The sequence below is a fragment of the Schistocerca nitens genome, chromosome 6, assembly GCF_023898315.1.
Source record: "Schistocerca nitens isolate TAMUIC-IGC-003100 chromosome 6, iqSchNite1.1, whole genome shotgun sequence".
Lineage (NCBI taxonomy): Eukaryota > Metazoa > Arthropoda > Insecta > Orthoptera > Acrididae > Schistocerca > Schistocerca nitens.
Genome location: NC_064619.1, coordinates 122,676,920 through 122,702,298, shown reverse-complemented (window position 1 = coordinate 122,702,298; position 25,379 = coordinate 122,676,920). Strand labels below are relative to the sequence as shown.

The 25,379-nt window shown below is 39.1% G+C and overlaps 1 protein-coding gene across 5 annotated transcripts in view; it reads left to right on the top strand.

The window, feature by feature from the left end:
- Positions 1-25,379, top strand: part of LOC126263136 (pyruvate dehydrogenase phosphatase regulatory subunit, mitochondrial-like) — a 175,994-nt gene that overhangs the window by 2,719 nt on the left and 147,896 nt on the right. For 4 of the 5 annotated variants that reach the window (XR_007546847.1, XM_049960162.1, XM_049960160.1 and 1 more), the window contains exons 2-3: positions 18,721-19,034; positions 19,117-19,244. Coding sequence is in view for 4 of the 5 variants with exons in the window: in XM_049960162.1 (XP_049816119.1) it covers positions 18,739-19,034; positions 19,117-19,244 (424 nt within the window). In the remaining variant the exon portion in view is untranslated. Of the gene's footprint in view, positions 1-5,639; positions 5,661-18,720; positions 19,035-19,116; positions 19,245-25,379 lie in introns of those variants that run through there. The other variant, XM_049960163.1, reaches the window with a different exon arrangement.

Genomic DNA, 25,379 nt, shown 5'->3' with positions numbered 1-25,379 from the left:
TCCCATTGCCATGCATCTCAAAAGGGTATGCTGAGGATGGATGTAGAATAGTGATAACGTATCATTAATAAAGCATTGTACAAGCGAAGGTGGGTTCTGGTGAGGATGAATGAGCGTGTGGACATGAGTTACTTCTGAAGTAAAGGAATTCATTCAAACAATATTGTGTTTTCTTGATTATGGAATACAATTGGGCACACCCGAGTCAGAATGGCAGACCATCAGCCAGTTGAGCTGGTCATGAAAGGATGTTGTTCTAACATCAGAACAAAGTCTGAACAATCAGGAGAGAGAGAAGAGGGTGCATGTCATGTCGAGATGGAGGCAATAGCAAGTAGCATCCTGCAGCCAACATGACTTTCCTCCCATGCACCTCACTGGCTCTTCAGAAGCCCTTTGGGTTTATCAGACAATTCATTTTAAGGGAACAAACAACCTGTGCTGAGACAACGATCATACTTGGCAAGTACACCTTAATGAATTATGCTCGAACATTGCAGGTGAAAATTTAAGTGGAAAAATTAGAAATAACAATAAAAATTTGTGACGTCCAGTAGACTGCCTAGGAAATCAGCCTGAATACTAGTTAAATTTTTAGGGGATGCTTGTCTTTTATCAGTCAGTATCTTGATGATGATTATGATAATGGGTCAATGGAAGCGTCCAATTCCACCCGTCTGCTTTGACCCGTGACGTAAGGGTGTTGTGGTGTGTGACGTCATTACAGCACGGAGTTCATGAATTGGTTGTGTTTGTAGATGTTGTCTTGTTGTGTTTGATGGTGCCCTCTCGCGGTGTGTGTATATGTGATGAGTGTAATGTGTTGTATTGGGTCCATTTGAGCCTTGGTGTTGGATGTGTGGATTTGTGGTTTAGGATGTAAGCTTTGGAAGTCTTTTCAGCGAGTTATCAATTAACTTCGTTTGTTTATGTGTCTGGCATTTCATTAGGTGTTATTGGTTTGCCGTTTGTAGTGCTGAGAGACATTTAATTTATTGTATGGCTTCTGTTGTTAGGTATGGATATGATGGTGAAATATAACAGTGCTATGTTGCAGTCGGAGATGGGGGGGAACATGCTGTCCATTATAAAATTACTCCAGTTATCAGTTATTTGGACTGATTGCTGAGATTGTGAAGTGTAGCATTTGTCATGAGAACGTGAGGTTGACCAGTTCCGTCGTCTTGGACCAGGGATGGGTACATGTGGCGGTGTGTGTGTGTGTGTGTGTGTGTGGTGTGTGTGTGTGTGTGTGTGTGTGTGTGTGTGTGTGTGTGTGTGTGTGTGTGTGTGTGTGTTTACCGATTCCAATTTTTGTAGTTTTAGTTGTAGGTGTTGGTGTTTTGGTATCATCAGCTGTGATTGACCTATGTAGAACAAGAGAAGTGTCTGATTCCTGTAGATTTTCTTCGTGAATGGAATGTTGTAATTCCCCCCATCCCCCTGCCCAATGTGTTTTGGGATTGTGTTTTGTTTACTGTTGTATTTAGCATGTCCTCACTCTAAAACCCCCAATATCCCGTTGTTGACCCATTAGTTTGATTGTATTTTTAGAGGGAGATGTTGTTGTCTTATGTATATTTATTTTCTTGTTTGTTGCCATGTGTGTGTAGTGATGTCATAGGCGCCATATTGGAGACGCTTAGAATAGCACTTTCCGCTATACTGATAACGTCATGGGTCAAAGCAGACTGGTGGTATCGGACACTTCTGTAATCCAATAATAATAATAATAATCTTTATTTGTCCATATTAAGTTTACAGTCTTGGACATCATCATTTTTTGTGCATTTATAACAGTGATATCATGCCATATATATAATTAATATATACATCAAGTATTATGTTATATAACCTTATACAAACATTTACTTCCCTTAATACACTACAGTATATAAAAGTAGAACTATCTGTATTGCAACTCAGAATTCCTTAAGTGAGCATAAAATTATTTAATTGGATAGATAAAAAAATCTACTCACCGAGCAGTGGCAGAACACACACATAAAAGACTGTTGTGATTGGCAACCTTTTGGAGCCAGTGGCTTACATTCGATGAAAGGAAGTCAGTTTTGAAGTGGTATTTTAAATATGAAAACATTAATGAGGTTCAATGGCAATGGCGAAATGAGTATCAAACAGAGCCACCGACACGTTTAACAATTCGTCGCATTCGAGACAAATTTGAAGCCGTAGAGGTGCTGTGGAGTATCCATCATGTTCCCAGACCTAACTCCTCTGGATTTTTACCTTTGGGGAACACTAAAGGACGTCGTTTATTGACAAAAGCCACGCACATTGGATGAACTTCGAGAATCCATCGTACATTCATGTGCAAATATCCAACTGAACACGTTGCAGTCAGTAGTTCGTTAGTGGTTTACTAACATGGTGTGCAACAATGAAGAGTTTGCTGAGGTGATTGTGTGGTCTGATGAGGTACAGTTCAAACTCAATGATACATTAAATCGCCACAATTGCATCTACTGGACCACCAAAAATCCGAACGTCCATGTAGACAAAGCCGTGAATTTGCCAGGAGTAAATGTGTGGTGTGGTTTGTCTTACCGGGGCTTGATTGGGCCATTCTTCTTTGACGGCACAGTTACTGCTGACGTGTACCTTCAGAAGCTTCAGACATCCATTTTACCTGCCATCCGAGACTTGTATGGAGACAGAAGAGTTTACTTTCAACAAGATGGTGCCTCAGCCCACTACCAAAATTGTGTTATGATATATCTCGACGAAAATCTACCAGGAAGATGGGTAGGCCATAGAGGTGCTGTGGAGTATCCACCACATTCCCCAGACCTAACTCCTGTGGACTTTTGCCTGTGGGGAACACTGAAGGACATCGTTTATCGACAAAAGCCATGCACATTGGATGAACTTCGAGAATCCATCGTACACTCATGAGCAAATATCCAACTGAACACCTTGCAGTCAGCAGTTCGTGCTGCAGTTCGGCGGCATCGTTTGTGTAAGGATGTTAATGGTGACCATTTCGAACACCTACAGTGATATCTTTAAGTTGGACTTTAAGTTACACTTTCACCAAAAATGAGACAACTGTGTCAATTAATTTGCAAGTTATGGACTTTTAAACAGTGGACACATTTTTTTGGACCCCTCTGTATAAAAGTTATACAACATATATAAATTGGTTGAAGATCAATGTGTCACTATTGGTTTTCCATAAAGTAGAATATTTAAAATGAAATAATATGAAAATATTGCATGATAAATTACTCAATTAAAGAAATTATGCTGCACTCTCCAAACCGGTACCACTATGATATCTTATAGTCATAAAATTCCTGAAGTGAATAGCAAGGATTTGCAGCTGATCAACTGAATAATTTGTCCAGAATGAGATTTTCACTCTGCAGCGGAGTGTGCGCTGATATGAAACTTCCTGGCAGATTAAAACTGTGTGCCCGACCGAGACTCGAACTCGGGACCTTTGCCTTTCGCGGGCAAGTGCTCTACCAACTGAGCTACCGAAGCACGACTCACGCCCGGTACCCACAGCTCTACTGTAAAGTTTGGAAGGTAGGAGACGAGGTACTGGCAGAAGTAGAGCTGTGGGTACCGGGCGTGAGTCGTACTTCGGTAGCTCAGTTGGTAGAGCACTTGCCCGCGAAAGGAAAATGAATAATTTGTCTTTAAATAAATCAGATGGAGCTTCTACCCACTGTAGTGGCAGTTTGTTAAACATCTTCATACCCGCCACTTCTTAGCTGTTCAGTGACTTGGATAACCTGTGGTAAGGTATGTCAAGATGGCTACTATTTCCGATTCCATGAGAGTGTAATCTCTTCTATGCTGGTATTCTGGTAAGTTGCTGTTTATATGCAGTGGGGCAGTGTAAATATACATGTTTATAACAGTTAATATTTTTAAGTTGATAAACAGTGGTTCTGCCACTGCTTGGAGAGTAGATTTTTTATCTATCCAATTAAATAATTTTATCAATAATTGATTGTTTTCATTATTAAGTGAACATAAACATCTTTAAATTAGCAATTGTTTCATTTTGCCCTTGAAAAATTACCATGGAGTTGCTTGATATTATTTGGCAACTTCTTATAGAATTGTCTCCCAGTTTCGAAGGGACTGTGATCTGTAGGTCTTTTATTAGTTAGGATCCTATGATAGACTCATCTGGTTCATATATTGTAGTTATGGATGTCTCTGTCCATTACACTTATTTCACTGTTCTCTTTAACAATCATTATAGTGTTAAGGATATACAATGAGCCACAGTTAGTAAATTATAATTTTTGAAGTAGTCGCTACAGGACTGGCATTTGCTTGTATTAGCAATTATCCTAACTGCTCTGTTTTGAAGCCTGAAAATCTTATCCATATAGACTGTGGGTGCCCCACCCAAAACCTCAGTCCCATGTTGCAAATGTGAGTGGATTAAACTGTAATACACCTGTCTAAGGAAAAAGGGGGGGGGGGGGATATTATATTTGAAAAACATTTTAATAAGTAAATATTACTGTAACCTTTTTACAGATGTAGCTGATATACTCTTTCCATATCGATGTTCAACCATCAAAATGCCTAAAAACTTACATTTATCAGATGTTTAGTGTTAAGGATATACAATGAGCCACAGTTAGTAAATTATAATTTTTGAAGTAGTCGCTACAGGACTGGCATTTGCTTGTATTAGCAATTATCCTAACTGCTCTGTTTTGAAGCCTGAAAATCTTATCCATATAGACTGTGGGTGCCCCACCCAAAACCTCAGTCCCATGTTGCAAATGTGAGTGGATTAAACTGTAATACACCTGTCTAAGGAAAAAGGGGGGGGGGGGGGGATATTATATTTGAAAAACATTTTAATAAGTAAATATTACTGTAACCTTTTTACAGATGTAGCTGATATACTCTTTCCATATCGATGTTCAACCATCAAAATGCCTAAAAACTTACATTTATCAGATGTTTCAACTGTAGATAGTGATTCAGTATGAGTATTGTTATAATTTAATGAGAACTTTATTGCTTCGGTCTTGTTCTTATTCAGTGTAAGTGTATTCATGGTTAATACAATGTAACAATATTATGAGAAGGAAGTTGCCACTCACCATATAGTGGAGCTGTCGAGTCGCAGATAGGCACAACAAAAAGTACTTTTCGTTGTGCCTATCTGCAACTCAGCATCTTCGCTATATGGTGAGTGGCAACTTTCCTTCTCATAATACTGTTGTATTCATTATTAGATATTATGTGATCATTTCGAAGTTCTCAGTATTACTTTGGAATGCTAGCTGCTCGGTATCACCCCAGCTAACAAATGATGTATCATCAGCATAGTTCACTAGTTTTGAGTTTTGTGGCTGTGTTATGTTATTAATATATACAAGAAACTAGAATGACCTAAGTTTATTTCCCTGTGGGACTCTATCTTAACAATTGAGTTCTGTATGCTAATTTTACTGTTTTGGTTGTTATAACTTAGTGTATTGTCTTCTGTTTCAGAGATAAGTACTTAAAAATTATAGTGCTACTCCTCTTATACCATAAATTTCTAACTTGGATAATAGTACTGCATCTTCACATAATCAAATGCTTTAGACAAACCTAGAAGAGTCCCAGTAACTTTATTTTGTCTATCTAGTCTGTTCAGCAGTTCATGGAAAAAAGTTAGTACTCCTGTTTTTGTGGATCATTCTTTTCGGAACCCATGCTGTGAGTTGTTTAATAGATTGTATTTACAGAAGAAGGATTCCATTTGGTCTAGAATTACTCTTTCAAGCAGCTTGTGACGTGTTGACATCAGTAAAATTGGCCTGTAATTATTTATGTCAGTAGTTGCACCCTTTTTTAATACACTGGTCATATCTCAGTAAGTTTTAAAATTTCTTCTATTTAGTAAATGTGTTTTTGGTTTTATTAATTCATTTTTGCATTCTTTACGCAATGTAGACTATATGTCATCCCAGCCACTAGATGTTTTTATTTTGAATTTTGAGATTATTTTAATGACCTCATATACTGTAATACTCCTTAGGAAAAATGAATTACTCATTTTAACTGCGTTTATTTGTAATATTGGTTCATCAGTTTCTTCTCTGCATGTTTTACTAAAATACTTTGTGAAGACCTCACTTACTGTCTTTGGCTCATTCAACAATACTCCATTTTCTTCTAGGGCTATATTGCTGCAAACTAGATCCTCTTTGTGTTAACATTCTTTGTTTACAATATGCCAGATGGTTTTGCTAACATTACTGGATTTACTTATCTGTTAATAATAATAATGGTGTGCTTTTAGTCTGTTCAGGGATTTCCTGTATGTTTTTCTGCTGCTTTTTTGCTGTGTTACGGAGTACTGAAATTTTGTATCTCTGAACAGCACATATGTCTTTCTTATTTTCTTTTAGTTTGTGTATTTTTTGGAGAATTTTAAGGTTCTTTGTGTGGTCTGATTTCCTTACTCTTTTTTTTTATATTTGACATGCCTGATTAAAACTATGGTTAAATATTTATTGGAAAAGACCCCACTTTTCATTTAGATCATGCTTTCTGTGTACCTTCTGCCAGTCTCTCTGAGAAAGACCCTTCTTCTTCTTTTTAGTTAACTTTGCTTTTATGAGTGAGTTGGTCACAATGCAGAACTATTTTGTGGTCTGTTTTAATCTCTATGGATAGAGTTCTATGGTCCGAGAGATATGTTTCAATAATTCTTACCACTATATATTTCCTATCTAGATTCACAACAACATGGTCAGTGCAGGACTGTGAGTTAGGTGTTATTCTGGTTGGTTCCTCATTTATTTTGACATGGTTATAGCAGTGCAACAAGTCAGAATATCTAAGATAATGTACATTATAACTTAAAGAGTCTATGTTTACATCTCCTATTATTATAACCTATTTTTATGTCTGTAGATAGTTTATGCAGCAGTTGTTCTAATTGGCAAAAGAATTCTTTTACATCACTATTTGGTCATCTATACAGGCCAATAATTTTTAAGCTGTTTTTGCATAGGCTACCTTCATTTTAACTGCTGCTGCTTCAAAGCCCATCTCCATTGCAAGATTATCAACCTACTCAGTGTTTCAACAATGAATCTTATTTCTAACATAAATGCCTGCTCCACCACCCTTGTGTATCTTTCTGTAATATGGGTCACAATTTTCTAATTGTTTAACATAAAACTATGAGCCTCTTCATTCTTGCATGTAAGTTCATTCACAAGGTATATGTGTGGTTTACTTTCACATAGAATTTTATCAACTCGTTCTATTTTGTTAGTAATTTATTGGGCGTTCTGGAACATAATTTTACATTTTTCGTCTTTTTTGATGCTGTCCATAGTCTTTCACCTTCATGTGTGCTCACCGAAGGCCTATTTATGATAAAAAAGGGATGTCAGTTTCACTTGAAAACTAACTGTTTTCATATACAGAGGGGTCCAAAAAATGTATCCACTGTTTAAAAGTCCATAACTTGCAAACTAATTGACGGTGTTGTCTCATTTTTGGTGAATGTGTAGCTTAAAGTCCAACCTAAAGATATCTCTGTAATGTGTTCAAAATGGTCACCATTAACATCCACACACAAATGATGCTGCCAAACTGTAAATATTTATTGTGTATTCCTGCTTTCCAAAATGTTCCAGAACCCACAGGATCTCCTCACTATGGATCAATTGGAACAAAAGCCACATCTAATCTAAGAGAAATTAGGGCTGAGCTGGAAACATATAGGCAGTCAGTTTACCCTTGCTTCATTCATAAGTGGAAGAGGACAGAGAATGACTAGCATTGGTACAAGGTTCCTTCCACCATGCACTGTTATGTTGGGTTGTGGAGTATGTATGTACTGTAAAGGGTAAAGATTATAATGGGACTTGAAGCTGGATATGGAGCACCAGGACAGTAATCAGGCCACACTGGAAACAGTCAGCCCTGGTCAGCAACCCATATGCTGAGTGGCACACCACATCTTCCATTTGACAGCCTTCTGCTTGATGAAACCCGACAATTCACCAGGAAGTACTGCAGCCCAACCCAGTGCTGGTTATGACAACCAGTCATTGTCTCTATTACAGATAATTCGACATGACACACAAATGCCACGACTACTGAAAGCAGCAGCATTTAAGCCCATCTGAACCAGCCCATCAGGACTCGAGCAGCTGTGTAGTTATGTGACATGAATCCTATGCTGCTCAGTGCCATGCCAATGATGCAGACACACCTGCCACTGATGGGGCATGAACCACGGCCTGCCACCAAAGCATCAGGGCTCCAGGACAGTCCCACACTTTTCCACCATTCCAGGGGTACAACATGAGGTCCAGCCATTCCCGCCCTCACTAGGATATCAAGAGACCTCTAAGCACTGGGCACTAAAGCGTGACACAGCCAGACATTCTCGCAGCATCTGCCATCAACCACACTTCTCCCAACCAGGGAATCTGAGAATCCAGTGACCCAGCAGCAGCAGCATGGTGCTTGGTCAGCAGCCAAGGGTCCACAAACTGGGAAATGATGTGATATTCACCTTGTCCACCATCTTTACTTGCAGTTCCAGACCATTTACTGTAAACAAGCTGTGTTAAAGGAGTTATTGTAACACTAATCACACTTCCTTCAGCTTCACACGTCATAGTTCTTAAGAAGAGAACCACAACTCACAACTAGCCACCTGGAAATCCCATTGTAACCAACAATGCAAAAACCAGCTGCCCTTGGCACCATTATAATAGATACAGATACTGGTGAGAGTACATTGAGATATACTGACCATTCAACCATTGATACTCTACATTCATACTCCACACCCCACTTTGAAGTACATAGCAGAACATACTCCTATTCATAGGCATCTGCAAGGGAGGGGAGGCGGCAATAAGGAGCAGTTGCCCCCTCCTGAAATCTTGGTGCAGGCTTCTTATTATTATGAAATTCTCATACATTTATGGATAGGATTACCTGTGACTACGCTACATCATATGAATACCATTATTGAGTGTATCGGGTAATACTGTGGCTAAGCATTGACTTTATAACTTATGTTTGTTTTGTCGTTGAGCTGATCAGGGGGAATTATAGCATTTCCCCTTCACAATAGTGATTTTGCTACAGTCCTGTAGCCATTGTGAATGTGAAGATTTACTGAACATTGCCAAAATAGTCCCCAGTCTATTTTCTACCACTTCCTTGTAGAAACCTTGTCAAGCTGCAGAAGGACATCATTCTGACATGCTGGCATGTTGATTCTAACCTCTATTTCCAGCACAGAATAAGCATTGCTGCAGTATACTTACTCAACATCTGTCCACAATTTCATTAAGGATGTCCCCCCCCCCCCCCCTTTCTCAAGCTTCCCAACTGAATCACAACAGAAGTTTACTACTTGTCTTTGGTCATGGCTTTTTGCAGTACTTTGTCTTTGGATCTAAGTGCAGCAATCAAAAAGAGAAAATATAATTTTCTGCACTAAAAGAGCAGACAAAAATGAGAAAAGTATCCACTCCAGAAATTGGGACCTTCTGAAACTTGATGGAGTGCAACACAGATCAAGATGCAGTCATAGAATTACAAATTGAGCAGTCCTGTTTTCATGACTGCACAATAATGTGTCAAAATAGGAAGACAATAGCCATCTTAGTTCAGTTGTTGCCCGTTAAGTCAGTTGCACCAGCAAATTTGAGGTAGATTTGGGACTTTCTCGGGTGCTGTGCTGAGTTACATTTCACAAAAAAAAAAGGTAGCTTTGAAAACTGAGTTTATTAAATTTTAACTATGCCCCTCAACTCTGAGGAATGAGTGACATGAAAACAACAAAAATCCATTTAGATGTTGTGATCTGAAGTTTTGTAAGCAAAAAAGATGATATAGATGCCATCAGAGTTGAATAACTGTTTTTAAAGTTTATATGTTGTTCCTCCACTTTGAAGAGTATTGATCAGTTACATTTCTGCTGGTGCTTTTTGTTAATAACCAACAATATTTTCTCAATTTTTCAGACTTTTTTTCCCTCTTTCCTGATGAGGCAACAGTTTGTTGCGAAAGCTTGAATTTTGTGTGTATGTTTGTGTTCGTTTGTGTGTCTGTCGACCTGCCAGCACTGTCATTTGGTAAGTCACATCATCTTTGTTTTTAGATATATTTTTCCTACGTGGAATGTTTCCCTATATATATATATATATATATATATATATATATATATATATATATATATATATATATATATAGAGAGAGAGAGAGAGAGAGAGAGAGAGAGAGAGAGGAAACATTCCATGTGGGAAAAATATATCTAAAAACAGAGATGATGTGACTTACCAAACGAAAGCTCTGGAACGTCGATAGACACACAAACGAACACAAACATACACACAAAATTCAAGCTTTCGCAACAAACTGTTGCCTCATCAGGAAAGAGGGAAGGAGAGGGAAAGACGAAAGGATGTGGGTTTTAAGGGAGAGGGTAAGGAGTCATTCCAATCCCGGGAGCGGAAAGACTTACCTTAGGGGGAAAAAAGGACGGGTATACACTCGCACACACACACATATCCATCCACACATATACAGACACAAGCAGACATATTTAAAGACAAAGAGTTTGGGTAGAGATGTCAGTCGAGGCAGAAGTGCAGAGGCAAAGATGTTGTTGAATGACAGGTGAGGTATGAGTGGCGGCAACTTGAAATTAGCGGAGATTGAGGCCTGGTGGATAACGGGAAGAGAGGATATATTGAAGAGCAAGTTCCCATCTCCGGAGTTCGGATAGGTTGGTGTTAGTGGGAAGTATCCAGATAACCCGGACGGTGTAACACTGCGCCAAGATGTGCTGGCCGTGCACCAAGGCATGTTTAGCCACAGGGTGATCCTCATTACCAACAAACACTGTCTGCCTGTGTCCATTCATGCGAATGGACAGTTTGTTGCTGGTCATTCCCACATAGAATGCATCACAGTGTAGGCAGGTCAGTTGGTAGATCACATGGGTGCTTTCACACGTGGCTCTGCCTTTGATCGTGTACACCTTGCGGGTTACAGGACTGGAGTAGGTGGTGGTGGGAGGGTGCATGGGACAGGTTTTACACCGGGGGCGGTTACAAGGGTAGGAGCCAGAGGGTAGGGAAGGTGGTTTGGGGATTTCATAGGGATGAACTAAGAGGTTACGAAGGTTAGGTGGACGGCGGAAAGACACTCTTGGTGGAGTGGGGAGGATTTCATGAAGGATGGATCTCATTTCAGGGCAGGATTTGAGGAAGTCGTATCCCTGCTGGAGAGCCACATTCAGAATCTGATGCAGTCCCGGAAAGTATCCTGTCACAAGTGGGGCACTTTTGTGGTTCTTCTGTGGGAGGTTCTGGGTTTGAGAGGGCCTCGCTGCGATGGAGCACTTCCTTTCACGCCGATCACCTGCCACCCTACCTAAAACCTCTTTCCTCATTACCTTAGCCAGCTTCATCCTGACCCACAGCTTCTTCACTTTTGAAGGCCAGACATACCAACAATTAAAGGGAACAGCCATGGGTACCAGGATGGCCCCCTCATACGCCAACCTATTCATGGGTCGCTTAGAGGAAGCCTTCTTGGTGACCCAAGCCTGCCAACCCACAGTTTGGTACAGATTTATTGATGACATCTTCATGATCTGGACTCACAGTGAAGAAGAACTCCAGAATTTCCTCTCCAACCTCAACTCCTTTGGTTCCATCAGATTCACCTGGTCCTACTCCAAATCCCATGCCACTTTCCTTGATGTTGACCTCCACCTGTCCAATGGCCAGCTTCACACGTCCGTCCACATCAAACCCACCAACAAGCAGCAGTACCTCCATTACGACAGCTGCCACCCATTCCACATCAAACGGTCCCTTCCCTACAGCCTAGGTCTTCGTGGCAAACGAATCTGCTCCAGTCCGGAATCCCTGAAGCATTACACCAACAACCTGACAACAGCTTTCGCATCCCGCAACTACCCTCCCGACCTGGTACAGAAGCAAATAACCAGAGCCACTTCCTCATCCTCTCAAACCCAGAACCTCCCACAGAAGAACCACAAAAGTGCCCCACTTCTGACAGGATACTTTCCGGGACTGGATCAGATTCTGAATGTGGCTCTCCAGCAGGGATACGACTTCCTCAAATCCTGCCCTGAAATGAGATCCATCCTTCATGAAATCCTCCCCACTCCACCAAGAGTGTCTTTCCACCGTCCACCTAACCTTCGTAACCTCTTAGTTCATCCCTATGAAATCCCCAAACCACCTTCCCTACCCTCTGGCTCCTACCCTTGTAACCGCCCCCGGTGTAAAACCTGTCCCATGCACCCTCCCACCACCACCTACTCCAGTCCTGTAACCCGCAAGGTGTACACGATCAAAGGCAGAGCCACGTGTGAAAGCACCCATGTGATCTACCAACTGACCTACCTACACTGTGATGCATTCTATGTGGGAATGACCAGCAACAAACTGTCTATTCGCATGAATGGACACAGGCAGACAGTGTTTGTTGGTAATGAGGATCACCCTGTGGCTAAACATGCCTTGGTGCACGGCCAGCACATCTTGGCGCAGTGTTACACCGTCCGGGTTATCTGGATACTTCCCACTAACACCAACCTATCCGAAATCCGGAGATGGGAACTTGCTCTTCAATATATCCTCTCTTCCCGTTATCCACCAGGCCTCAATCTCCGCTAATTTCAAGTTGCCGCCACTCATACCTCACCTGTCATTCAACAACATCTTTGCCTCTGCACTTCTGCCTCGACTGACATCTCTGCCCAAACTCTTTGTCTTTAAATATGTCTGCTTGTGTCTGTATATGTGTGGATGGATATGTGTGTGTGTGCGAGTGTATACCCGTCCTTTTTTCCCCCTAAGGTAAGTCTTTCCGCTCCCGGGATTGGAATGACTCCTTACCCTCTCCCTTAAAACCCACATCCTTTCGTCTTTCCCTCTCCTTCCCTCTTTCCTGATGAGGCAACAGTTTGTTGCGAAAGCTTGAATTTTGTGTGTATGTTTGTGTTTGTTTGTGTGTCTGTCGACCTGCCAGCACTTTCATTTGGTAAGTCACATCATCTATGTTTTTAGATATATTTTTCCTATGTGGAATGTTTCCCTTTATTATAACCATATCCTTAATTTGAACCCAACAATTACATTTGTTATTGTCGCTGTTGCATTTCGAAATCTTTCCTGTCATCTTATTTTCTCTTTATTTTCTCTTTCTGTTTTTACCAGTAGTCTCACTTTGTATTCACCTTCCCCTTTTTACCGTAATACAATTTTATCCCGCCTATATATACTCAATAATACGTAACCCACTTCCAAACCATAACCAAAAAAATTTTTATTTTCCGCTTTGGTATATGTGTGGATGGATATGTGTGTGTGTGCGAGTGTATACCCGTCCTTTTTTCCCCCCTAAGGTAAGTCTTTCCGCTCCCGGGATTGGAATGACTCCTTACCCTCTCCCTTAAAACCCACATCCTTTCGTCTTTCCCTCTCTTTCCCTCTTTCCTGATGAGGCAAAAGTTTGTTGCGAAAGCTTGAATTTTGTGTGTATGTTTGTGTGTCTGTCGACCTGCCAGCACTTTCATTTGGTAAGTCACATCATCTATGTTTTTAGATATATTTTTCCTACGTGGAAGGGTTAAGCTCTCATTATTGATATATAATCAAACATATCTTTCATGAATATTTCTAGCTTTATTTCCTAACTCATTGGATCATTGGATGTAATTATATGGGAGTGTAATTTATGTTGTTAAATCAAGAAGGTGGAGTCTGTATTCATTTTGCTGATAGAAAAGATGTACTTTATATGTATTAATGCAGTATGCTTACCTCTCAGGTATCAAAATAATCTACGTCCAACAAATATTGAGTTGAAATTATCAGTTGTTTGACATATAATATGCTTAGTATACTTCTCATCAGATTCAGTTCTTAAACACTCTGAATCAACTACATCTAAAATGGCAACTCTGAAATCTTGCTTCCTCTTGGACAGCTTTCTGTGGACAGCCATGTTCCTGTTTAGCACACAATATGGTTTTTTTGCTTCATTTCATGCATTGAACACAAGTACAGCCGCTTAATTACTACTGGGTATGTTATATTTAGTCTAATTTTATCTTTATGGTTCATGTAGATGAGATCTGTAGGGGGCTTAAATGACAAATAACATGTAGCAAATGTGTTTAATAACCATTTCTTAAATGCATGTAGTAGAAAATACAGCGACGAACAGTTCAAGAGAAAAATCACAGCAGTGTGTTGAAAAGCAACTCATAAAATTCAATCATGTGAATTTACACCAACTTCTTCCTCTGATATTAAGAAAATATATATTCGCTCAAAAATAAAGGCTCATCTGGGTTTAATGGTGTTTCCAACAGAGTACTAGAGATTTGTTCTCATATAATAAGTCCTGTCTTATCAGAAATATGTAATGTATCACTCACTCAAAGCACTTTTTATAGAGCTTGAAATGACATTATTAAACCCATTTGTAAGAAGGTGATAGGAAATATATCAATAACTACTGACTTGTTTCACTGTTGATATAATTTTCCACAATTTTTGAGAAAGTAATGTATTCCAGAATAGTATCAGTAAATCACAGTCTGAATTTTAGAAGAGTCACTCTACTGGGAATACCATTTACACATTCACTCACCAAATTTTACAAACATTAAACAACAAAATAGCACCGGTTGATATTTTCTGTGACCTATCTAAGACATTTCACTGTGTGAATCACAGAATGCTCCTGCATTAACTGAGGTTTTGTGGAACTCATGATTGGCTAGCCAACAGATAAAATCATATCTAAGAATGCAGAAAACTGGACTTAGTAAATCAACTAATGTAATGAGGGGAGATTCTTCTTAATGAGGTGAAATCATGTGTGGGGTACCGCAAGGCTCAATCTTAGGTCCACCATTGTTCCTCATACATGTAAACAATTAAACATCTAATACACAACAAGTAAAATTAGTTCTTTTTGTGAATGACACTAGTATTGTAATCAATCCAGACATACATACAGCAACAGAAGAAATGATAAACTGTGTTCTCAAAAGTATTGTTGACTGGGTTTCTGTGAATGGTCACACATTCAATTTTAAACAGACACAACATATTCTGTTCTTGACATAGTGTAACTTCAAAATTTTTAGTTGTCCATATTGATGAGATAACTGGAAAAAGACACATTTTGAACTCCTATAGCAACTTAGTTCCGCCACATTTGTGCTTAGAATCATTGCAAATCTTGGGTAGTGAAAAGTTGACATATTCTTCCTATTTTCACTCAATAATATTATATGGAGTCTTCATTGCCCAAAATGTGCTATAAACATAATATGTGGTGCTCACCCACAATCATCTGGGAGACATCTGCTTAAGGAGCTGGGCTTTTTGACTACTGCTTCACAGTATGTTTATTTCCTCATGAAATTTGTTGCAAATAACCCATTGCAATTCAAAAGAAACAATGATGTGCATTATTACAGTACCAGAAGGAAAAACTGACCGTCATTACACCACATTGAAGTTGTCCTTAGCACAAAAAAGGATGCACAATGCTGCAACAAAAATCTTTGATCACTTACCCAGTGATATAAAATATCAGACAGAAAACAAAGTTTACTATTAATAACTTGTTAAGAACTGCTCCTATTCCACAGGAGAGTTATTATAATTGTAATGTATAAAAGGTGGTAGATAGGACTTACTAACTCACAGCAGTGTGTTTTTTATTGAAAATAAAGACAAAATAAAAATCTTCTAAATTTTCAACATGAAGCCATTGTTACAAATTAATTTGTGATGTGAATATGAAATGACTTGTTCACAATATAACCATTTATCATTTGAATTATCTATGGAACATGAACTAACTAACTACTGTTTTCACTGCTATTATTTGTTGATTGGAAAATTACACAAAATACACTGAAGCACCAAAGAAACTGGTGTAGACATGCACATTCAAATACAGAGACATGTAAACAGGCAGAATATGGCGCTGCAGTCAGCAACGCCTGTATAAGGCAATGAGTGTCTGGTGCAGTTGTTAGATCGGTTACTGCTCCTACAATGGCTGGTTATCAAGAATTGAGTGAGTTTGAATGTGGTATTATAGTTGGCACATGAGCGATGGGACACAGCATCTCAGATGATGAAGTGGGGATTTTTCTGTACGACCATTTCATGTGTGTATCATGAATATCAGGTATCCGATAAAACATCAAATCTCCAACATCGCTGTGGCTGGAAATATATCCTGCAAGAATGGGACCAACGATGACTGAAGAGAATCGTTCAACATGACAGATGTGCAACACTTCTGCAAGTTGCTGCAGATTTCAATGCTAGGCCATCTACAGATGTCAGTGTGTGAACCATTCAATGAAACATCATTGATATGTGCTTTTAGAGCTGAAGGCCCACTTGTGTACCCTTGATGACTATACGACGCCTGGGCCCATCAACACTGACATTGGACTGTAGATGGCTGGAAACATGTTGCCTGGTCAGACGAGTCTCATTTCAAATTGTATCGAGTGGATGGATGTGTATGGGTATGAAGACAACCTCATGAATCCATGGGCCCTGCATGTCTGCAGGGTACTATTCAAGCTGGTAGAGGCTTTATAATGGTGTGTGGCATGTGCAATTGGAGTGATATGGGACCCCTGATATGTCTAGATATGACTCTGACAGATGGCATGTATGTAAGCATCCTGTCTGACCACCTGCATCCATTTATATCCATTGTGCCTTCTGATGGACTTGGGCAATTCCAGCATGACAATGCGACACCCCACACATTCATAATTGCTACAGAGTGGCTCCAGAAACACTTTTCTGAGTCTAAACACTTCCGCTTGCCACCAAACTCCCCAGACATGAACATTATTGAGCATATCTGGGATGCCTTGCAATGTGCTGTTCAGAAGAGATCTCCACCCACTCGTACTCTTATGGATTTATCAGCAGTCCTGCAGGATTCATGGTGTCAGTTCCCTCCAGCACTAGTTTAGACATTAGTCGAGTCCACGCCACATAAGTTGCAGCACTTCTGGAGCTTGTGGGGGCCCTACATGATATTGGGCAGGTGTACCAATTTCTTTGGCTCTTCAGTGTATAATGGTCATTTGTTAGTTATATTGAGGCCATCCTTGACAAACAAATGGTTACAGAGCCACACTATGTGATCAAAAGTATCTGGACACCTGGCTGAAGATGACTTACAAGTTCGTGGTGCCCTCCATCGGTAATGATGGAATTCAGTATGGTGTTAGCCCTCCCTTAGCCTTGATGACAGCCTCCACTCTCGCAGGCACATGTTCTATCAGGTGCTGGAAGGTTTCTTGGGCAATGGCAGCCCATTCTTCATGGAGTGCTGCACTGAGGAGAGTTATTGATGCCAGTCGGTGAGGCCTGGCATGAAGTCGGCGTCCAAAACATCCCAAAGGTGTTCTTTAGGGGTCAGGTCAGGACTCTGTGCAGGCCAGTCCATTACATGGATGTTACTGTCATGTAACCACTCCACCACAGGCCGTGCATTATGAGATAGTGCCACACAAAACAACAAGGGGTGCAAGCCCCCCCGCTCCAGTCGCAGGTTCGAATCCTGCCTCGGGCATGGATGTGTGTCTTATGGATGGCTTCAACGAACCCCCCCCCCCCCCCTCCCCTTAGGCGTCCTTGGGTTAAGACCCTCTTCAACTGTTGGCAGTGGGGTCTGTCAACAAATGCAGTTGGCTTGTATGCTTTCGTGCTGTATGTATTCCTTTCATGTTTCCACTTCACTATCACATTGGAAACAGTGGACCTAGGGATGTTTGGGAGTGTGGAAATCTCGCACACAGACATATGACACAATTGACACCCAATCACCTGAACACATTCAAATTCCATGAGTTCCGCAGAATGCCCCATTCTGCTCTCTCACGATTCCTAATGACTACTGAGGTCACTGATATGGAGTACCTGGCAGTAGGTGGCAGCACAATGCACCTAATATGAAAAACGTGTTTTTGGTGGGTGTATGGATACTTTTGATCACATAGTTTATAGGACATACAGATATTGTAATCAGTCATATAAAAATATAAAGTAATCAAGTAAGCATTGATTAGATGATTATTATCCCAGTCATAGGCTAAACAATTACAAAAGTCAGTGCAAATGGAAGAACTCAAGAGAACGCACTGCCACTCAACTACCCCAACAGCTCCATGCACAACAGAGTGCTCTAAAGTCACCCATCCTGATAAATGAAAAATTATATGCTGAACTACCAAAGACAAATATTGAGTATCAGTCCAGTAGGTCCTGCATCCTCCTAAGGTTCATCTCTCTGATTTTGCTACAGAAATTGAACTGTTTGGTTTTGTTGTAGCTTCTTAGATCCTAATGGTGCTTGTAACTGTCAACAAGGAATTGACTGGTGTTATCTTTGCATCAGGTGTCATGATATCAATGTAACGTTTCCAAAAATCTATGACTTGTCGAGTTGTTATAAATGCTTACCATCGTACTTGAAACACATTGAACAAAAATGTTTTGTGTTGTATATCATGAAATAGAAATATATTAAATCAAAATGCAGTAAGATAACAGAAATATCAGCAATTTCCATATTTTGGTGATTTTCTCAGTACGCATAGAAATATGAAGAGAGATATTTGTATTTACTTGTTTCTTTTTCCAGTTTTCATGAACATACACAATGTTGTCTCTTTGTGGAAGAGCAGTACTTGTAAAACAATGGAGCTGTCAAAATGAATTTCTCCAGATGCTTTGTAAATATGTCAGCACCCAAGGCCCCCAGGGTAACAGTTCTGAATACTTTAGTGATGGTCCGAGATCTCAGAAGTTGTCATGGTCAACATCTACTGGAAATAATTCTCTTCTTCCTAAACAAGCTCAAGTGGTAATATGTGGTGCCGGAACAGTAGCAAATTCTGTAGCATTTCATCTTGTGCAAAGTGGGTGGCATGATATATTGGTACTGGAACAAGAAAGGTTAGTAATGTAAAATATGGTTTACATTTTGTATATGTTATATGTTCTTTATTTAAATATTAATCCAATTTTTGTTGTAAAGGATTGGAAGTGGCACATCTTCATTTGGCTCTGGCACCTTGGGCCTTTTTAAACCTATGGCTGACAGACATCTTATTATGTACAGCATTAAACTATATCGACAGCTTGAGGAATTGGGATATGATATAGGTAATAATCTGCCTCAGCAGACTCTGAGATCTGCAGCAGGCATTTGCACAATACATTAGATATTTTTCTTGTCTCAGTTTTTTCCTAGTGTCTGTGCATGATCATACACTAAATAAGTCAAAATTATGGGAAAATCATATTTTATGTCTGGTGTGAGATTTCATATAAAAGAATATCACATGTAGAAAACAACTGCTTGCTGTAAACATTTCTTTTTTTTAATATTCTTGCTAATCATAATAAACTCCTAAAGTAATACATATTCATTTATTTCATATAGTTTTGTTTACATGTGAACATAACTGTAAATTTAATTTCTGGATAAACTGGCGTGAGATAGACCTACTGCTAAATTTGATAGTTGCTTTTCAAATTCACATTGCTCCATGTAATTCATGACAGTGATGTTGAAGAACTGATTGTTGTTTGTTAAATGTAATTATAACTAATCATTCAATATTCCTTTCATATTTGTCATTTGGAATTTTGTGGTTAACCGTCTCAAACAGCCTTGATAACTAAGAATGTATTTATTCCCCTGTAACCATTACCACATATGAAACTTCCTTTCAGATTAAAACTGTGTGCCAGACCGAGTCTTGAACTCGGGGTCTTTGCCTTTCACAGGCAAGTGCTCTACCACTTGCCTTTGAAAGGCAAAGGCCCCGAGTTCAAGTCTCGGTCCGGAACACAGTTTTAATCTGCCAGGAAGTTGCATATCAGTGCACACTCTGCTGTAGAGTGAAAATCTCATTCTGATTACCATGCATGTTTATTTTGTTGTGTTTGAGTTCTTGTCTTACAAACTTGATGCTTCTGATGGCCCTGAATTGATGTTATACCTTATGTTGTAAATTACACTAGTCTCTATTTTAAAACTTTTTGTCAGAAGATTTGTTTGAAAGTTAGTGTTCTTCAATCAATTTTTTATACTGATTCTAGAAATAATTACTGTTTTTATCTATCATATCATGTTTTTGCACAAAATAAGAAGTAATGTTTTGATGTTATTTCCACTTCTGAGTTCACAAATATATTCTAACACCATTTCACACAAGGTGACTTTTTAATCAAAACACTTTTAAAAAATACTCCTCAGAACACCCCTAATTTGTTTTGTGACTACCTTCTATAAAAACAAGAAGTCAACAGTGTTCCATAAATTTTTAAAATTTCTTTTCTGTGACTTCCTTGTAGATCGTTGTACATGATGACTGTCCCTCTTCAATATCCAACAGTAATTGGTCAGCATAGCTGCTGTCCAGTGCCACCTCTTAAGGTCTTGGTGAAAACGTTCTCTCTGCTTTTCAATATCATGTCCCAAATTTCCAGAAAGTAGTCAATATGTGAGTGTAGAAAGTGAACGTCCACACTCATTTAACAACCCATCTTCTTGGAATTTTTCAACTGTTTTCAACAATGGCCTTGTAATTAGTATCTTCGTTATTCCACAGAAAGTCCTCAGTAACTGATCGGGAAGGCAGTCATGCACCTTTTTCTCTTTTCTTCATTGTCTTCTCAGAATCTTCATCCTTTATCAAATTCTTTATTTGAGGACTAAAAAAGAATTCCAGCTTTCAATTTGTCTCATGTGGTGAAGGGAAATTTCTTGGAAAGGTACTTGATGCAGGGTCCATACTGGGGTAGAGCCTTTACAAATTACTTCATCAAGCCCGATTTAATCATTCTTTTTTTTTTCTTTCTTTTCTTTCTTTTTTTTCTACAAGCAGTTCATGCAGGAAATTTTTTTTTGTTACAGGCAGAAAATTTCTCCCCCCCCCCCCCCCCTGACCAAACTTTCACATTCTAATGTCTCTGCCTAACTGACTGTGTCATTCACATAGAAAGCAAGATATTTTTGTGAATCCAGCTTGTTGTCCCAGTAGTATTCTGATAACTTTGAAGTCATGACAGATAAGCCAAGTGTGTTCCTCACACTGGATACTTGTGAATAATATCTTCATGTTCTCATACGTCGCTTTCATTTGAAATGAATGGCCACAAGACTGAACCCATACATCTTCATGCAGTAACACATCTTTCAGGCTCCTCAGTGACAAGTCTAGGAAAGTCCCCACTGTGTAGGATAATGTTCCAATGCCATAGAAGTGCATTAACTCTTTTATGTTATTGCAGTAAACTGAGGACTCATTCAGTGAGAATAAAGGAACTAATTCTTCCTCTCTATATGTGTACCATGAGTAATGTGTCCCTGCTTCCAGAAGATTCTTACTTTTTAACTGGGAGCCAAGTAGTTATGCAGATTCCTTAGGCAAATTCAAATCTTATATGAGAGCATTAAGTTCACTCAGAGAACAATTATGGAGTAAAGTCCCATTCAGACTGTTGGACGTCAGTATCGTCTTTGGTAATTCCATCAACTTCATTTTCATCATCATCTTCTGCCATGTTCTCTACAACAGCTGGAGGAAAAGGAGCAATCAGATCTTCCCTAATGACTGAATCAATGCTTGGATACACAATTTGTCTATTATTTTTTGAACTGCAGCCCTCAACATTAACTAAGCAGTAGTAACAGTCATTAAGATGATTTTAGGCTCTCTCCACAGCACTGGAATCACAAATGGGATGCATGTTTTTCTTTCCTTTCATCCACAATCGTAATCTTTCTACACGATAGTGGCTAGCTGTCTCTGGTGCTATCCCTTGTGCTGGTCACCAAGTTCCATTTTAAAATAAGCTTGATAAGGTTTTTACACAAAGTCTGCTTAGTCACTGTATAATTCGCAAAAATGTAACACAAAATATTTTGGTTCTCACACTTGCATGTTGACATTATTGTAACTATCAACAATAGGTGAACTGTTTCATTAATACTGTCTTAAATATACAGAATAAGCACAATACAGCACTGATTATCCAAGCCTGCAAGACAAGCAACACTTTCAGGATCACACAATAACAACTAGCATCAACAGGTGTAACAGCCTAAAGGTATGCAGGGCCATATTGAGAAATTTCCCTCCGACAATACACATAACATACTGGCACAGCAATATATCTTTGAAGTCAAATTGTGTCAAAAATGTACGTGATAGCAAAAAATTGAAAACAGATTTGGAGTCAGCATAAAAAGTTGAGGCAATGTTATATATTAGTTTTCAGTCATCTGATAACTTGCAGACTAGTGTTATATTTGACAATAAAACAAGAGAGATGGTTTTTCAAAGCATATTTGAAAATTTTGAAAACTACAGGCATTATTGACAGTGGTCTCAACGCCACATTAAAAGTCAGAACAACCATAATAATTGTAGTCTGATGGAAACTCTCCCCAGAAAAATGATTTGATAATACTAAAAAATGATTTAGAAAGCTTTATGGATTAGTTATATAGTCACTGCTTGCATTAAAGAGGCTTAGAAATAATTCCACTATCTTAAAAGATTTTATCATTACAAGCTGTGTGTTGCTGTGTTCTTCAGTCTGAAGACTGATTTGGTGCAGCTCTCCACACTACTCTATCCTTTGTATCTCTAAATAACTACTAATGAACTGAACCTGCTTACTGTACGCATCTCTTGGTCTCCATCTACAACTTTTATGCCCCACACTTTTCTCCATTATCAATTTGACGATTCCTTCATACCTCAAGATATGTTCTATCAACTGATCCTTTCTTTTAATCAAGTTGTGCTATAAATTTCTTTTTTTCCAATTTGTATCAGTACCTACTCATTAGTTACTCAATCTATTGCTCTAATCTTCAGCAGTCTTCTGTAACACAACATTTCAAAAGTTTCAATTATGTTCTTGTGTGAACTGCTTACTTTCCACATTTCACTTACATAAAAGGCTACACTCCAGCCAAATACATTCAGAAAAAAGTCTTAACATTTAAATTTATATTCTGCTTTTTCAGCAATGCTTTTCATGCTATAGCAAATATCCTCTCTACTTTGGCCATCATCAGTTATTTTTCTTTCCAGGTAGGAGAACTCATCTATTACTCAAAGTTTTTGTTTCTTCTCCCTGAACTTTAATTCTCTCTCCAGATTTACCCTTGGTGTCCTGTTGGCTCAATATACAGATTGAGTAACATTGATGATAGGCTACAACTCTGCCTCACCCTCTTATCAGTTATTGCCTCACTTACGTGTCCTTCAGCTCTTAAAACTTCATTCTAGTTTTTGTGCACGTTGTAAATAATATTTTGTTCCCTAATCTTTTGTTCCCCATATTTTGTCCCTGATCCCTGTAGAATTCCAAAGGTTGGATTCCAGGCTACTTGGTTAAAAGTTTTTCTAAATCTACAAATGCTATAAATGTAGGTAGGCTTTTCTTTAACCTATCTTCTAAGACAAATTGTAGGGTCAGTATTGCCTCGCATGTTTGTATAGTTCTCTGGAATCCAAACTGATCCACCCCAAGGTCAGATTCTGTCAGTTCTTCCATTTCTCTTGTAGTAACTGAATGCTGCTATTAATTCAGCCCAAATATCCTTGGTACCAGATAAAGAGTTTCTCTGCTATAGTTCCTTTAAGTTAGCCATTGCATGCTATGATTATTAAACACTCAGTGACACAGTAAGAAATAACAAGCAATATTCATTAAGAGTATGTTAAAAAATGGTACTCGTCTTTTGTACAGATTGATGCATGGCACTTGATGTCCTAAACCTAATAAAATGATATCTCTAAACAACTTTGCTGTACGTGCTTACAGTAGCCGATAGTAATTAAGCAGGCATGAGTGTTAGTTCCCCACAAATAACGACTACTAAATCGGAAGGTAGTTTTCAGAGTAAAGTACTGAGTGGATTGCAAGTACTGAACTGAACAGTTGCTGGTTCACGACTATGGAGTTTCCACGGAGCCTCATGTTTTGTGCCTGTTGGTGGAAAAATTTCCATGACAGCCAATGCAAGGCAGAAGCAAAGTAGTCTGTGGTTGACAGCATTCTCTGTTGGCTGCCATCTGCCCTAGCAGCATACGTATACAGCTTGCTTAAGGAAATGGTGCAGAAGCAGGAAGTGGTCCGAGTTTGCGAGCACCATCTGGAGGCTGCTGCCTAGAATGGAGAGGCACCAAGCAGGTGGTTGTGGTTTTGTCATGGTGGCCTCTTGCCCAATTGTGTTTTGCAAAAATGCCTCATTAAACTGAGAGTTCAGTAATATTCACATTTGTCAGCATCTGCTTTCTTTAGAACTGAATTATTAAATTCACTTTAACTCAGAACTGTACTTTGCTTTTCTCATATATCTTATATAGATGGAATAGTTTTATCATAACTGGCCATCCCAAGGATCTCAGTAATTCTGTGGGAATGTTGTCTGCTTCAGAGGCCTTGTTTCAACTTGGGGGGCTTCCAGTGTCCTGTCAAATTATACTCACAGTATCATATCTCCCATTGTATCTTCATCTACTTCCTCCTCTCTTTCTATAATGTTACCTTCTAGTTCATTTTCCTTGTGTAGGCCTTCTACATATTCCCTCCAGCTTTCAGCTTTCACTTCTTTACTTAGTACTGGCTTGTCATCAGAGCTCTTAAGATTCGTGCATCTGCTTCTCTTTTCTCCAAAGATCTATCTTTCCCCTTCTTATACATCCTTTTATACTATGGCATTTCTCTATAACTATTCCTGCTTTGCCATTTTGCACTTCCTGACAATCTCAGTTTTTAGGTGTCTGTATTCATTTTTTCCCTGCTTCATTTCCGTAGTTTTTATATTTTCTCCTTTTGGCAATTGCACTGAGCATCTCCTACATTTTCCAAAGATTTCTACTGGATTTCGTGTTTTTTGCCTATTCGATCCTCTGCCACCATCACTATTTCATGTCTCAGAGCTAACTTCTCATCGTCTATTGTGTTTCTTACCCATGATTACTTAATTCTTTCCATGAAACTTGCAACAACCTCCAGTTCCGTCATATTCAGTCCACAGTTCATGACCAGCAAATTATGCTCAGAGTCCACTTCTGCCACTGGAAATGTTTTACACTTCAAAATCTGATTCTGAAATCTATATTTGCCATTATGAAACATATTTGATGTCTTTCAGAGTCTCCAGGTCTCTTCCATGGATACAAACCCTTTAATAACAATGTTATGGAAAGTATAGATTGTAGATTGCTACTCACCATAAAGATGACACGTTGAGTTGCAGACAGATAG